Source organism: Meles meles, chromosome 3, assembly GCF_922984935.1.
Source record: "Meles meles chromosome 3, mMelMel3.1 paternal haplotype, whole genome shotgun sequence".
NCBI classification, from domain to species: Eukaryota; Metazoa; Chordata; class Mammalia; order Carnivora; family Mustelidae; genus Meles; species Meles meles.
The window spans coordinates 63817176-63833270 of NC_060068.1; the positions used below are offsets into that span (position 1 = coordinate 63817176).

Here is a 16095-nt window from a genome sequence, read left to right on the forward strand (position 1 = left end):
GTATATGAGACCCATCAACAAAAGGCATTTTGAAAGGATAAATGAAGTACACCGATACCTCCTACAAACAACAGGGAACTCTAAAACACGTCCATGAAGTGAAAGATGAATGAATGAACACATAAATGAGTTTAGCCTAACCATCTCTGTCAATATGCGTGGACCAGTTCTGTCATTTTTCTTTCATGAACCTAAGAAAGGACAGCTCTGGGGAAATTCAACCTAAGTTCTATTTCCTACAATGTCGATATGGCACAATAAAGCACCATACTCAGATGAGACTAAAACAGGCTGCCATGCAGGTGAAAAATTTCCCATCAGCAAATTCTACCACCCTGGAAAACAATGCTCAAACATCCGATGCTTCAAAATGATCCAGTCCCAGAAACTGTTGTGAGGGCCCTTTAACCTCATGTGGCCAAACTTCTACACTGAGACAAAAACAGATGTCTCTCTCAAGAAACAGAATCTTTTTTTTTTTTTTTTAATCCAACAAGCAGATACAAAGGTGCGAGTACCTTGGCTTTTTTGAGCAGGTCGACGATATCCAGGTTCATAGACGCCAGCTCCCTGCTAGGCATGCTCTGCAGCTGCGTGATGATGAAGAGCTCACAGATATGCTGCAGCCGGGACACCTGGTACATCTCAGCACAGATCAAAAGACACATAGCCTGGAAAATGCCAGCTGACAAGGAGGGGAAATAAGAGAAGGTGGACAGTGAAGCCAGGCCACGAACTCGCGACCCTGAAATCCAGAGCGGCACCCTCCACAGTGGGAGCCCCCATCAGTAGGTGCTCCTGTCGTGCCATTTTAGAAAGAATTAATTCAGACCTTCACACTCTAAAGTGACTCTTTTTGTTGTTGTTCTTTTTAAGTCTTCAGAGAAGGCAATTCTATGATTGCCCTTAAATAATCAGTCCTGAGGCTGTTACCTAACTTTGTGCCAGCTAAACCAAATCCCTTGCAATCTTCCTTCTCTTTAGTCCCCGGGTTTGTTTGTTGTTTTTGTTGTGGTAAAACAAACATGACATAAAATTTATCACTGACCACTTTCAAGTGTACGGTTCGGTGGCATTAAGGCACACTCATATTGTGATGCAACCATCGCCGTCTTCCATCTCCAGAACTTTTTTCTTCTTCCCAAATGGAAACTCTATATCCGTTAAGCAATAACTCCCCATTTCCACTTTCTCTTAACCCCTGGTAATGGCTCAGGTTGTGTGTGTGCGTGTGTGTGTGTTTAAACATGCCTAGAAGTGATTTGTAATCTTTTTCTAAGGTAATTCTTTTTCTTTCTTTTTTTTTTTTTTTTTTTTTTTGGTAATTCTTTTTCTAAGCCTCCTTAAATTCCTTGCATTGTTTTTTTGTAGCCAGGAACCATGAACACTGTGTATGACTGATCCTTAACACAATGAATAGATCACCTTTCTGCGATTTCTCAGTGCAAACATTCTAATACTGATCTTCTTTCTGATTATTCCTTTTGACTCATTTTCTCCCCCACACCGTTTACCGAATTTTAAAGGGCTCTGTTATTAGTGCTTCTCTGAGCATTTTTTCTACTTAGCAAGAGAAGACCTAAAATTTGAAGCTTCACTTACACTTGTGGGAGGACAGCTGAGCAACTAAACTTTCTTATTATTTTATGTCTGGCTCAAAGTGTTTTATTTAACATACCATACAAATTCACCAGTATTAAATATAAAATAAAAAGTAACACACGTTTTTATGAGAATCGATGCGTTCATTTTTATTAAGCACATATAATAAGCCAGTCTTTAACAATGACCAGAACAACTCTAACTGGCCGCAAGACCAGAACTAACTCAGTTAAAAAAGGAATTTTCTTTTTGAACTTCTAAAACCTTTCACTAGAGGGCTCCTGACTTGTTTAAAATTTAAGAGGTTTTAATGACAAAGATTGGAAATCTTCCTAATCTAAAAGTGAAAGTAATAAATCTGAAGAGAGGGATGGTCTGAAATGTGTGTTTTCTTTTTGTATTTGCTAGAGTACGTTGCCAGGTTCTGTAATCAAGGTTTTGGGCTCCTTGACTGAGTAAACTGCCGGGGACTTATTCTAGGTGTGTATGTGGTCGTTGTGTTTGCGGTGGGAGCCATCTAGTGGCCAGAAGACGCAGCTGAATTCAAGGGGCTTCTGTGCGGATGTCCCAAGGCTCTAGGATGGTAGAAAGGATTTCGCAATTTCTCCAAGGAGACCCCCAGCTAGGAAAAAAACCCTGCAAGATCTGCTCCAACCTACAGCTACCAAAGATGATTAGTTTTTAGTCAAAGATAGTCTTAAGTCAGTGAATAAGGAAATAAATCCTACAGTCTGCTGGGCATCCTAAACATCTCAGGAAGTTTTTGGAGAAGTTAGTTTAAGGACAATATAATTTCAGGAGTAGTCAGAAGAAGGCTTTAAAAAACCCCACATTCTCTGAGCTACAGAGATGACCAATGGGTCTCAGAATATTCAAAGTCCTTAAAAGAACCTCAATCACAAGTTAGAGCCATAAAAGCAGCTGCTCAAACCTCTTCTCTTTATGGAAGGGATGTCCCAGTCTGTCAAATTAGTCACTGGGTACCACAAAACACCTCCATTTCCAGAGTGTCCACCTAATCACCACACTGTTGGGGCTGGCTGGGATATGAAACCTGACTGAAAATTAATTGCCGTCCCAATACTACCTCACCTGACTAGCACATTCCATGATGTCAACTTCGATCAATCTTAAGCGAAAACAAATCTCAAAGAAAGCAATGCATCAAAATGAGTAACAAGGAAAAGAAATTGTGAGATATTATCTAATATTCAGACTGCTCACCTGGGCAACAGGAGTCTGTGTATAGGTATTCTAAGAATGACAAGAAAGTCTCTTTGGAAACACCGTAAACTGGAATCAGAACACTCTTTGCTTCCATGTAGTTCCCATTAAACATGGCTGCCATCACTTCACAGCGGGCCACCAGGATAGCCCTGTGGGCTGGCACTGTGGTACCTGCAAGGTTCAAAAGTTATATAAGCTACATAAACTTGCAGAGCTCCCTGTCAATTAGTGGGGTATTGTATTAGGCACAGCTAAGCCTATGTCAGAAAGCAAAGTCTGGGGAGATAACCAGCATTAACCAGAAATTTTTAGTTTTTAACTGAAAAACAGAGAGTTCAAAAGTTGATTTGGAAAGCAACAATTTATAAGACAGGCAATTATTTGTTACTTAGTTTGTATTTTCTGAAGATAAAAACACTGAAATGAAATATTTTGCTTCCTGTTTTTATAATGAAACATGTATCCTTTGCAATTGGCTTGAAATACCATCATCCATTCTTACGCATGTACCTCCCAAGAAAACAGTGCCACTATCCTTCTTGGACACACTTAAAGAACAGGTCCTGGGCCCACTTCCCCTTGTGAGAAAGAGGAAACTGTAGAATGTAAACTACCCCTCGGCCTAAGCAATCCATATGTTACAGCAAGCATGGCAAGGGACTCTTTTGCAGAGCCAAGAGGGGGTTTCAGATGTGATGGAAAATTTGGAAGGGGATGACCTAGTCCCCGGATGTCTCTCCAGGGTACCACCTCCTCAGGGAACAGGGCTGCTTCTGGGAAAGCCAGAGCTACTTTAAATTTTAAAGGCCTCTCAGCCCATACCCTTCTCCGAAGCTCATCAAATTAAACTGACTCTCTAGCACAAGTCTGCTGAGCTCTCCAGCTCCTGGGCCGTCCCACCAAAGCAGCACCAGATGGCACATGTGTGAGGAAGCAGTCCTCACCATTGCCAGCACCTAGGAAACCACGAATCCCCAGGGAGCCTTCAGTTCAGTCTAGATCAGTTTGACACATCGTTACTGAGCACCCACCATGTGCTAATCACTATGTTAGCATTAAAGATACAAGATGAAAAAGACAAACTCCCCTGCTTGGGAGCAGTCAAGCTTTTAGTCTGGTGGAAGACACCACAGCCAATGTGAATGACGAAACCTTTCCAAAGAGTAACTCTGTGAGTCAAATCACTCTGCTCCGCTCAAGATTCCTCACCTATACATCCCTACAGTCTCAGACTTCTCAGAAGCATACATTCTATGCTACATGAAGTATTCTAAAGTATTTTACAATGAGAGGCGCCTGGTTGGCAGAGTCAGTTAAGTGTCTGAGTCTTGGTTTCATGCTCAGGTCGTGATCTCAGCGTCATGAAATCGAGCCCTCCATCGGGCTCTGCGCGCAGCATGGAGTTTGCTTAAAGCACTCTCTCTCCCTCTATCCCCCTCTCCCTCTCTCTCAAATAAATCAATAAATCTTTTAAAAAGGTTTAAATAAATATTTACAATGATTGGATTCTTCAGCTTCTTTAAATCCAAGCAAAGCATCTTCTGGTTCAAAAAAGAAAAGAAGAGTTCCACCTAAGCCTGGTGACTTCCTCCAAAGCCAATAATCCCTTAGGATTCACTAATAAGGCCCAGCATTGCCAGCTCTGAGCGCAATGCTTAGAGCTATGATTTGTACAAATGCACCTTCCAGAGGAGCAGGAAGAACAGACTACCTACAGTGAACACTGCTGAGTCATCACACACCTGCTAGCAGGCGTCATCCTCCCCGCTCTGGGCTCTTTCCTCTCTCTACGCTTCTGCCGTTAGGCCACCTGCTCTCAGTGGAGCAGGGTCCACTGAGGGGGATGACCAGTTTCCGTGATTAAATATGCTGGTTATCTTTGTACGCATCAATTCACAAAGAACTCAAACAGATAATGCACCTGGGCTTGTAATTCTAAGGTTTTAACACCTGAAGTAGGACTATTGAAAAAAAGAAAAGGAAAAGCAGAAGCATGGCTTAAACAAACTATGTTTAAGTAATTTGGGTTAAGCCTCTCGTTTGGGTTAAGCAGAGGAATTTTGGATTGACCCAAAATACCAAATGGACAGTAGATGGGGAAGGAATGTGATAAGTAACCTTGGAATTTTAACAGAAATTTTCCATTGATAACTCCATTACAATGGAGTTACAAGACCAGCAAAGAAAACACCAGTACCTGAAAGTACTGTCAAACTTGATCAAGCTTTGCATTTGTTTGGAAAACCATTATACCTCCAGTTCAGAAAATCATTGCTTCTGTTTCTCACCTTCGCCGACTACTGTTTGGTATCATAAACTGTTCCATTATGAAACCATAATGCAATATCTCAGTAGAGTCACATTTTCAACATAGTATATATACTGTATAAATATATAAACTCTGTATCAAATATGCCAAGTGAACACAATCCAGTGTTCTTATACCAACCAGCAATAAGATAAAGCTGAAGAATGAAAGGGGGGCATCAATTATCTACTTTAAAGATAAACATGTTCTTTGAAAATGTCAAGGCCTAAAGTATCTTTCCTTTGTAGAATTCAACTGCTGTTACAGTTTTAGAAACTTTTTTTTAAAAGGAAAATGCTTAAGAATGAAATAGAACTTGAAAGTCCAAGTTTCCTAATAAAATCCTGTATTTGTCCTACCTTCTTTGCATTAACTTTCCAAGTTTCAAAGATGGAATTTTTAGCATTTTTGTTTTGTTTTATTCTTGTATAACAGGAAAGTTGCCTAGTTCAAGAGAGATTTCGAATCTGTTCCATCAAGTCTTTATATATACCCTTACATGCACCGTCCCTATCCTCACGACCAGTCTACCAGGTAGAAATCAGTATCCCCGTATTACAGGCAAAAAGACCAAGGAAGGATCAGGAAGGTAAAGTAGCACAGCCACACCAGTACGGTATATCTGCATCCACACAAGAGCCCAGTTGGGTCTTTCTAGTCCTGATCACTACCACCTCAGCAAGCTTAACACTAAAAATGACATTTTAGAAGCTATCTGGTTCACCTTCTTCACTCTGGAAATGAGAAGACTTCATCAAGGGAGCAGCATTAAGTGACTGGTCTAAGAACACATGTGGTTGGAAAGCAAAGCCAAGGCAAATGCCAGGTTGCATTAGCGAGCCTCCACAGCGAGCCTCCAGAGGAGACAACAAGTCTCCCTTCTGCACACTAGAGCTCCCTCCCCAAACTCCAGAAGCTGGGCTCGCCTCTCCGCCCACACTTGGCAGAGAAGCTGCTGCTAGACCAGGCTTCCACCCCCGCCGGATCGTCTCAACTCCAGATGTTGAGAGGCCTTGGTTTCTGAGCTGAGGGGGCTACAAAGAGCAGCACAGCAGCTGACCGTCTGCACATCCCCCAACCAGCCCGCACACGCCCAGCCTCCACCTAGCTCGGGGACATGGGCAGGTGTCCGCAGAAGAGCTGGCAGGTGAGATTGTGAGAGGAAAGCATGAGATTATAAGGAGAAACAACTCTCCACATCACTGGTTATTTCTTGGCCCTCAACATATATTTTCATATGTGGCATATTCCTTTTAAAAAGCTTTTCAGTAGGTTACACTAGCTTGATGTTTGGTGTGAAGGCCTCCTATGCAAATTATAACCAAATACAGGCTCTTGTTAGCTTTCTCTCCCCCGCTCCCATCACTTTTTATGTGTTTCAAGGTCACTCTTATTGTCCCATTCTCAGTGTCTCATGCTCACATTTCAAACAGTGCTGACTGGAGTTTATCAGAGGGCACCTGGGAAGTTTCCAATTCACTGCTTGTCTTGGCAAGTGGCCAAAGTTAAAATGAACCTTTCTGAGGAAAATTTTAAAAAGCAAACGACTGTTAGCTGCCATACATTTCTATCATAAAATTATAATTTTATCTTACTTCTAGTAATAGCCTACTTGAAATTCTACTTAATACATGTGGAAACAACTCCTAGCTTTCTTGCATAGTTGCAAGGTACCTGACAATTCATTTGTAAGATTATGCTTTCAATCTACTGAAGTGGCAAAATTACCCAAGCGAATAATCAATAATGGGCATTAAAACAGCTTATCATTATTAAAATTAGGTAGCACTACTTTCCTACAGAGATAAAAAGCAGCTCTCAGTTGCTCTGGTGATAATTCTCAGAGTGCTGTGAGGAATAAATGTAGCAATACCTACCCAGGCCTAATGTGAGCCAGGCATGACCCTCAATGCATGCTTAATTCCTTTTGCTCAAACAGAAAGAAGAGAACTGAATGAGTTACAGGTAATAAAATGTGAAGGGGGCTGGTTTCAGATGATTCAACAACTAGTATCTTAAAGAAATACATGGACAAAAGTATACAATGAGGTGATATTATAGATCATTCCATTCCACACTGGACCCTAAAACTAATGAAGCATATGGTTGGCAGGGGGTGGGGTGGGGGGACTAGGAAAATATAAATTGCTTTCCTAGTCTTAAAAAAATACTTCATTTCCCTAGATTTTGCTGAGGGTCAGGCAGTCATCTACATCCTGCATTAGAGAATAGTATTTTCTTCACCCAAAATATTCAAAGCTGAAATAGAAAGTTAGGTAAGAAAATAAGAAAGAAAAATGAGTACTGAACTTCATAAAATTTGAACCATACCTTGTATTTCGAAGACAACATCAGCAAGCATTGGTTTATTAAGGAAAAACTTGAGGGACGTGTTATAAAACCACAGAGGTTTTCTAGCTTGGTAAGTTTTGCAGTTCCTTAGACAATTAATCTATAACGGAAAACAAAAATACAAAAGGAAATGTACAATATGCTCTGGTAATAAATATACAGGTTGGTTAGAGAATTTGGAAAACGGCACTAAACGTCTAAAGAAATAATGATCCCCTCCTCCACAACACCTGTGCTCATAGCTGCCATGGGCGCCTGGGTGGCTCAGTCGTTGGGCATCTGCCTTCGGCTCGGGTCATGGTCCCGGGGTCCTGGGATTGGGTCCCGCATCGGGCTCCCTGCTCGGCCAGAAGCCTGCTTCTCCCTCTCCCACTCCCCTTGCTTGTGTTCCCTCTCTCTCTCTGTGTTAAATGAATAAATAAAATCTTAAAAAAAAAAAAAAAAAGAATGACACGTGCTACATGAGAGGCAGCAGCACGGCTCTGTGTCACATTCTCAGCAGTGAGTGAACTAAGGGCAAACTCAGCTCTCTGGCTGAGAAATACAGGGTTCTGAATCCACGCACGTGCCCGTTAGCTGGGAAGCAGACAACGGTCAACCTCAAATGAATGACTAGTAACATATGCTCACATATACAACCTGTTAGAAAGGTATACACACACAAATCTAATCTGTCATTAAAAAAAACCCACGCATTTCCCCCCAGCACATCATGTCCTACTACTTACTAGATGAACATTAAAATACTGGAGAGTGATGAATTGATTCATCTCCATCTTAATGTACAGTCTTACAATCCTACCCATAGCTGGGATTTCTGGAATCAATAAGTGGTTGCCTGGATCTCCACTCCAGCATTCCAGACCACACCTATCTGTGCTCACACACCTGCTCACTCTAGGGGGTGGCCTCCCGTAATAGTGCCTAATAGTGCCTCTGTCCGACTCAGCAGTCTCCGGCCCCTACTACATCCCACTTCGGCTTTGGGGCTTTGTTCATCCTTCCTGTGATCTTTCAGACATTCGTTTGTTCTAACCCCAGAATTCGAGAGCCAGCCCCTCTTCCCTCACCCTCCAGTTTCCTTAAATGAATCTCAGGACCTCTGCCTGCATCAGCACTCTAACCTCTATTTGGCTATCCAGGGAATATGGAAAGCTTCATCCCCCACAAAATAATCAAGCATACAACTGCACCAGTAAGAATAAATGGCACCTACTCTCCACTCGGAATTAATCCATTCTGGGTGGGAAATTAGAATCTTTGGTAAGAGGGAAACAAAATATGATCCTTCCTCACAAGGAAGAAGAAAACACACTCCAGAATGATTTTCATGAGCAAGGCAGAAAAGCAAAACAGGGTCACACAAATCCTGCTCCTATAAGGCATGTTCTCAGATCCTGTACACAACCTCCATTAACACACGTCAGAGGAACTGGTGGAGAGGATTCAGGCGAATGCCACATTCAAAGCAGAGCAAGTCAAAAAGCAGCACATAATCTGAGAACCAGCAAGGGCTTTAGAAACGATCATCTCTCCCTCATTTTACAGAAAGTCCTGAGGAGACTTGCTCAAAGCCAAGAATAATTCATGGCCAACTCACAATTCAAATGCACATTTCCTCATTCCTAACTCAGGGCTACAGCTTGATGCTGTATGAATGAGAGAGACTTTACCCCAGAAAAGCACAGGAAGAAAGCGCAGAACTCATCTCTCCTCCTGTACAAAGGAGGCAATTTAGTATCACAGAATCATATCACAGAATCGTAGAACCTCCAGCCTCTTCCCCAAGAATTCATTTTTTTCTCAGTACTCAGAGGAATGACCGTTTAAAATCACACTCAAGGGAAGGTGCAGATTTAGAACAAAAAGCAACACTTCGGTCCTCACCATTCATATAAAGGTTATAAATCTGTATATCACGAATACTATGTAGACGTGTATTATTCATGAATCGATAGACCGATCGACCATGAATCCTTTGTCACCTATGCCTTGAATTTGAGTGCAAAAAAGACAGGAAGATAGTAGTTTGGACACAACACTGATATACATGGTATACATTTTCACTGGTCTATAAACAAGTAATCTAGAGAACTCTCGGCAAATAGAATGCAGGTTTATGTGCACAATTCTATGAAAGCATTATTTAGTTGAATTAGACTGCTAAGAGAGAGCTACTACTCTGCCATCCCCTGGAAAACTGGACAGTTCTGTGTGGCTGCTTCTGTGTGTGACAGAGATGAGAAAAGGCTTGCTCCTTAATTCCATATTACTCTGTTTACATTTTTTTCTCAAATAAGTCAGAAATCTTCATTATAAGCCAGTACAGTTTTAAAATATTAACTTAAAAATAAAATATTAACTTAAAAAGTCTTAGGTTGTAGAACTGACAAAGTCACCCATATAAAATAACTAAAAGGATAAAAATTTCTCTTACATTTAACGTAAAGTCTATTTTCTGCTAGGCACTGCACATAGCTTACCTTTTCGTCTACTGTAGCCAATTTGTTTAGCACAGAATCTGAACTAAGAATACACTGGCTCAACTGTGTAATGTAGTTGTCTCTAAAACTAACAAATCTATTTTTAAAGCCCTTACAGACTGGACAGTCTAAGGGACTTGAGTTTTAATATGCACACATTTAGGACTGTATACAAAGTCTGTATTTTATCACCTTTGAACTTGTTTATAATTTTAAACCTACAAAAGATGAGAAATCCTTAACTGTCCACCTGATCAAACGGACTTCTCAGGAATCTTGAAGAAGGTACCCAGAGAAACTGCCTTTGCTCCTAAAAACGACTTGGACTTAAATTTAGAGAAGTGAGAAAGCATCCCCTTTAACAAGCTTAACTGGAAATGGACAGATTCAACAGCCCTTCATTCCTCACATAGATTGCATATTCCTGGAGCTCTACGGGAATGTTTCGGAGGATGGAATTCACAAACCGACATTTTAAAGACATGACTCACACACATTTCAATTCTTACATGAATTAAAATCTGAGATAGTGAGAAATACATGTTTGTGTTTAAAATATTCAAATGGCAAAAACAGACTCAAGAAAAACACATTTCTATACTGTTGACTCTTCTCATGACTCAATATTATTATTTCACTATCGTATATTTGTTAAAATTCAGAGAACATCAAGGTAAACTGATTTTCAATAAAGGAATTTACCTTTCCTGGTGTTTTTAAAATGCATTTAACTTTCTCAATTACACTTGAAACATCTCCAGAATCTTTCACTTTCTTTCTGATGTCGTCTTCCAATTCTTCCCACTGAAAAGCACCTGTAAACAAATTAATATATGTGGAATTTTTATGTTAAAACAGGAAGTACTAAAAGAAATATCTTATTACTGCTCTTTCTTTTATTGTTTTCTTTTTTCCTTACCGAATACATATCCTTATAATTACACTAAAACATTTAAACAGTTCTCACATTTAAAAAAAATCAGTTCGCCTTCCCCTACCCTAATGTACTTCTTGAAACCTGAAGTCTGCCTTCCTGGACAGCTGCCACCTCTTTATAATAGATGGTCATCTAAAAATGACAGCAACAGCCAGAATATAAGTTGCCATCACTAGTAGTCCTTCCTACACTCCAAGTATTTATTTGCCCTGGGTAAGAAGGCAGATGTGGCCTTTCCAAATTAAATTAAATCATACGAATCAAGGAAGGCAGTGACAAACATCAGGTAGAAGAATGAGCAGCAGGAACAGAATGCATTCAGAAGATCTCGTGCTTGGCCAGGGTCGGATAAGGATGTTTAACGGCCACCTCTACAGAGCCAACCTGAAGAAGGGAGGTATACTGTCCTGCTGAACTATATGACCATAGCACTGGAGTGAAATCACAGCACCTGCTCCCTTCCTTCCTTGGTCCTCACCCAACCCACTTCCAAGCTATCTCTTCTTAGGCTCATTTTGTGTCTGTCTACACTGTCAGCCCCTGTCCTCTGTGTCTTACAAAACTGTTTGAAGGTCAGCAGAAGTTCTCCTTTCTCCAAGCACTTCTCTTGTATACAGCCTACCTGCTGCTCAGCGGCCCTCTCCTCACCGAATCATTCCCAAAACTTAATGCCAATAAGTTTTCAAAAGTACGATTCTGATGATGATATTTGAATAGACGATCCCTATCTAGCCCATGGTTTACACAAAGTCCTAACTCCTAAAAATAAAATTAACCAAGGTGTAGTGTGGGCAGGCATAATTGGGAAACCTAAGCTGTAGTTCTACCGCTTCCATTAATTGCTAATGTGACTTTGAACAAATCATTTCACCTCTATCTAACTCAAAATCCTTTTCAGTCTCTCAATCTGTTTCTTCTGATGTCCCACTTTCTGTATCCAGAACTTTGCCAGATGCCTTCATGGACATCAGGGATGGGGAGAGCTCATAATAAACATTTACTGAACCAATGATATCAGGCAATTGCAGCCAGCCTGAGCCAACTGGATCCAAGGCTACTCTGAAGAGTCAAGTGATAGTCGAGCCCTGTAGTACTAGGCACTCTAGAGTATCTTTGAACTTCTCACCTAATCTTCATGATTAGTACAGTGTATGCTGAGGAGTGGGGGAAGGGGAAGGAAAGCCCTGATCTGGGCCATTTGCTACCTCGGTGGTGCAAATACTCACACCATGGCCACATTCATGCCACTGACAGGACATCACAGAGCACGGAGCTGGGAAGAGATAAACACAATCGGCTCTCACAAGGTGGTGCCTCCAGCTCCAGCAACCCCACTGTTTCTTCCTACCTTTGATGCTCTTTTTCTGACTTCACTGTCAACTCCCCTTCCTTCTCAAATTCCCAAAGGTTTGCAGTCTAGAAATGTCCAGGTTTTTTTTTTTTTTTTCATTTTTCAGCACTAAGGATTTTTAACTTTAAGGTCCTGTGCTCTTTGTACAATCTGATAAATTCTTTGCATCATCTCTCCAGGAAATTTCCCATACACACACAAACATTACAGTCTACATTAAAATGTCAGAAGTGAAGGAACCCCTGAGAAGCTGACAGAACCCAGATCAAAAGAATTTATGCCAGTGATTTTCAACTATAGCCGCGCATTTCATTACATTTACCTGGACATCTTTCATAAAACACCATCAAGGAGGTATCAGTCCCAGACCAATTAAATTAGAATTTCTGGGGCTGGAGTAAAAGCCTCCCAAGTGATTTTAAGGTGCACTGATGTTGATCATCACTGCTCTTCCTCCAGACATTTCACTCCTGATCGAAACCCAGGATCAGTGGTATGCAGCAAACAGTACGTATATTTTGATCATCTACACTTACACAGGCTAAAGGAGAACAGATACTAGCTGTTAAAAACAAACCGTATTAACTAATGAATACCTACACAATATCTCCATTCAGAATATTATCTGAGAGAAAGCAAGAATTAAGTCAAAGCACATGGGATGAAAAGCAGGTAAATCCTTACAGGCCACTCATTGTCTGAGAACAGACACAGAAGGATCCAGTAACTAAAGACGAAAGTAAGACTAGTTCATAGGGTGCTCTAAGAATTGGGCTGTTCATAGAATTAGAAATGCTAACCAAGTCGTGAAAACATTTAACATGTGGGGCGCCTGCATGGCTCAGTTGGCTAAGTGTCCAATTCTTGATTTCAGCTCAGGTCATGATCTCAAGGACCTGGGATTGAGCCCCCATCAGCGTGGTGTCTGTGCTCAGCGTGGTGTCTGCTTGTGGATTCTCTCTCTCTCCCTCCACTCCTCCTCCCACTTGCTCTCTCTCTCTCTTTCTCCCTCCCTCTAAAATAAATAAATAAATCCTTAAAAAAAAAAAAAAAGAACATCTAACATGTGATCTATCTTTTTGACAGAATTTTAGGTGTATATTACAGTACTGTTAACAATAGCCACGATACCGTACAGATCTCTAGAACTTCTCTTGCATACCTGACTGGGATTTTCTCTTCAGTTAACTTCTCAAAGCACTGATGGAGTTGACTGAGGTTCTTAGGGAGCATGGTGTACTCATGCACACAAGCTGTGCTTTTAGGCAGAGTGGAAAAGAGCATACCACAGAATAATTCCAAGAGCCGGAAGATACGAGGCAAGCTGAAGAGGAAAGCTCCTTTCCACATGTTCGTTTACTCTGGCGGCGTTTCAATAAGCGATATGAAACTCTAAGGGCCATCTGTGGTATGAAGAGCTCAAAGCAAAATTCTTGAGGCTCTGACATACATTTCAATTCCTAACCATCTGAAACTGTGTGCGTCAGGAATTTGCAAGCATAAGGACTATCGAGTATTGTAAGAATGTCACAACTGTATGCCAATAAAAGAGGACTCCACGGAGACCCAGAACCTGCTGGCCTTGCTCCTTCTCTCTGAGTAACAGACTTTCAGTACTTACACAGTCTACAGTGTTAGCTGTTACCCATGAGAAAAGTAACATACACAAAACACATACTTTTACTGTGTCTATTTTTTTAGGAATTTGCATAGGAGAATATGCCAAAGCTTTATGTTAACTAGACCATTATCCAGACCCCTCCTAAATACAGGACCCAAATGTCCATGGTGACACAATATATACAAAATTTGAAATTCCTAAAAATTAAAAAGAAGTATGCTATTTAGAGGAAATTAAGACATTCTTTGTAATTTGTTTTAAAAAAAAAGCAGGAGATAGATTGAAGATGGTTTTTCAGTCTATGTTTGCTCAGGGCAAATATTCCTGAGCATGCCGTGTTGTGGAGTTCTACCTCTGCACAGACCCAAAGGATGCAAGTACAAACAGCTCCTGTCTTCGTTGCCCCCTAACATAATCTGTGGGTAAACCAGGGCTTCTGTGAGGAAAGCTCTGCATAACTGGGTCTTAAACCTTGTGCTTTGTTCAAAAGTTTTAAAGTGCTCAACAACAGCAAGAAACAAAGCAAAACAAAAAACTCCATAAGCCTGTCCTCTGTATTGAAGTCTCTGTGTGTGTGTGTGTGTGTGTGTGTGTATACACACATATATATGCATATAAACGTGTATACGTATACGTATATATGTGTGTGTGTATATATATACGTGTGTATATATATACACACAATTATATAAGCATATATGTAATAATTATTTAATATATATCTGTAAATCTGTATTTACATATATATGCTTAAAACCTTTCTTTAATTTGATAAAAAATATTTTCTTTTTTTATTTATTGAGAGAGAGAGCATGAGCAGCGGTGAGAGGTAGAGAGAGGGAAGGAGAAGCAGACTCCCTGCTGAGGAGGGAGCCCAACATGGGCTCCATCCCAGGACCCCAGACTATGACCTGAGCCAAAGGCAGATGCGAAACAGACTGAGCCACCCAGGTACCCCCGATAAAAAAAAATTTTTTCTAAGTAAGTGGTAACCCTAAGCACAAAGACTAGAGGATAAAACAAAACATCAGTAAGTGTTTCAACATTTGAGAGTAGGAATTGGATTGATTTATTTTCTCTTAACAAATTTTCTCAGTTTTTTCAAAATTGTCTTTACTGTACAAATACAGCTTTAGTATCTTTTTAAATATTATTTTTAAAAAGATTTTATTTATTTATTTATTTATTTGACAGAGAAATTGCAAGTAGAGAGGCAGGCAGAGGGGGAGGGTGAAGCAGGCCCCCCACTGAGCAGAGAGCCCCATGCGTGGCTCAATCTCAGGACCCTGAGATCTTGACCTGAGCCGAAGGCAGAGGCTTAACCCACTTAGCCAGAGTCACCCAGGTGCCCCATAAACATTATTTAAATGCACTATAACTTTTTTTTGAGCCTGAGGTTATACTCTATAAATGCAGAGTAACAGGTACCTGCTGAAGCGTTTCATTTCCCTTCTCCTCAAAGCATCAAGGTCTCCCTGCAGCCCCAGGTCAATGGCCTGTGGCCCAGTCCTTACCTGACACCACCTCTTCTCTGGGTCTTGACATACAAGGAGAGAAAGAACAGAGCAGAAATGCAACAGCTCAGGGTCAGGCTAGGAAGCCTGTGCTCTGAGCCGGTCAAGGGCTTGGAGCAAGCTCTGCATGCCATGATGCACCTCTGCCTCTCACTGCTCTTCCCAGGCTCACTTCGTTTCACCCAGCCACAGAGCACCTCGGGCCCCACCCTCAGGCAGAGGCTATCCTGGAGCACCACCAACTGCTCTAGGTCCAAAGAGCTCATATCAGTCAGTCTTGCAGCTGACCCCATTTTGACTTTGTGCCCTAGGACTGGTAGACTGGGTTCCTCCCTGGGCCTCTGGACTGAATGCCAGGCTCTTATCCTCCTGGCATGGCTGGCGTGTGGTTCTTCCGAGAGCAGGTGGTGCAGCTGCGTGTAGTTCCGAGCAGCAGCCTGACCTGGGAGACTGTGGGAAATGCAGACTCTCAGGCCCCACCCCTGGGCCTACTGAATCAGAATCTGCACTTGAGAGGCACCTGGGTGCCTCAGTTAGTTAAGTGTCTGCCTTCAGCTCAAGTCATGATCCCAGGAGCCTGGGATGGAGCCTGGCATTGGGTTCCCTGCTCAACAGGGCATCTGTTTCTCCCTGTGCCCTTCCCCCTGCTTGCGCTCCTTCTCCCTCTCTCTCACTCTCAGATAAATAAATCAAATCTTTA

At 41.5% G+C, this 16095-nt stretch overlaps 1 protein-coding gene across 1 annotated transcript in view; it reads right to left on the reverse strand.

Annotated features, from left to right (window-relative positions):
* RHOBTB3 (Rho related BTB domain containing 3) overlaps positions 1-16095 on the reverse strand; it is a 55304-nt gene that overhangs the window by 13761 nt on the left and 25448 nt on the right. Inside the window, exons 7-10 of the mRNA XM_046000449.1 lie at positions 10675-10787; positions 7469-7589; positions 2827-3000; positions 519-685 (exon numbers count right to left, since the gene is read on the reverse strand). Coding sequence (XP_045856405.1) covers positions 519-685; positions 2827-3000; positions 7469-7589; positions 10675-10787 — 575 coding nt within the window. The remainder of the gene's footprint in view (positions 1-518; positions 686-2826; positions 3001-7468; positions 7590-10674; positions 10788-16095) is intronic.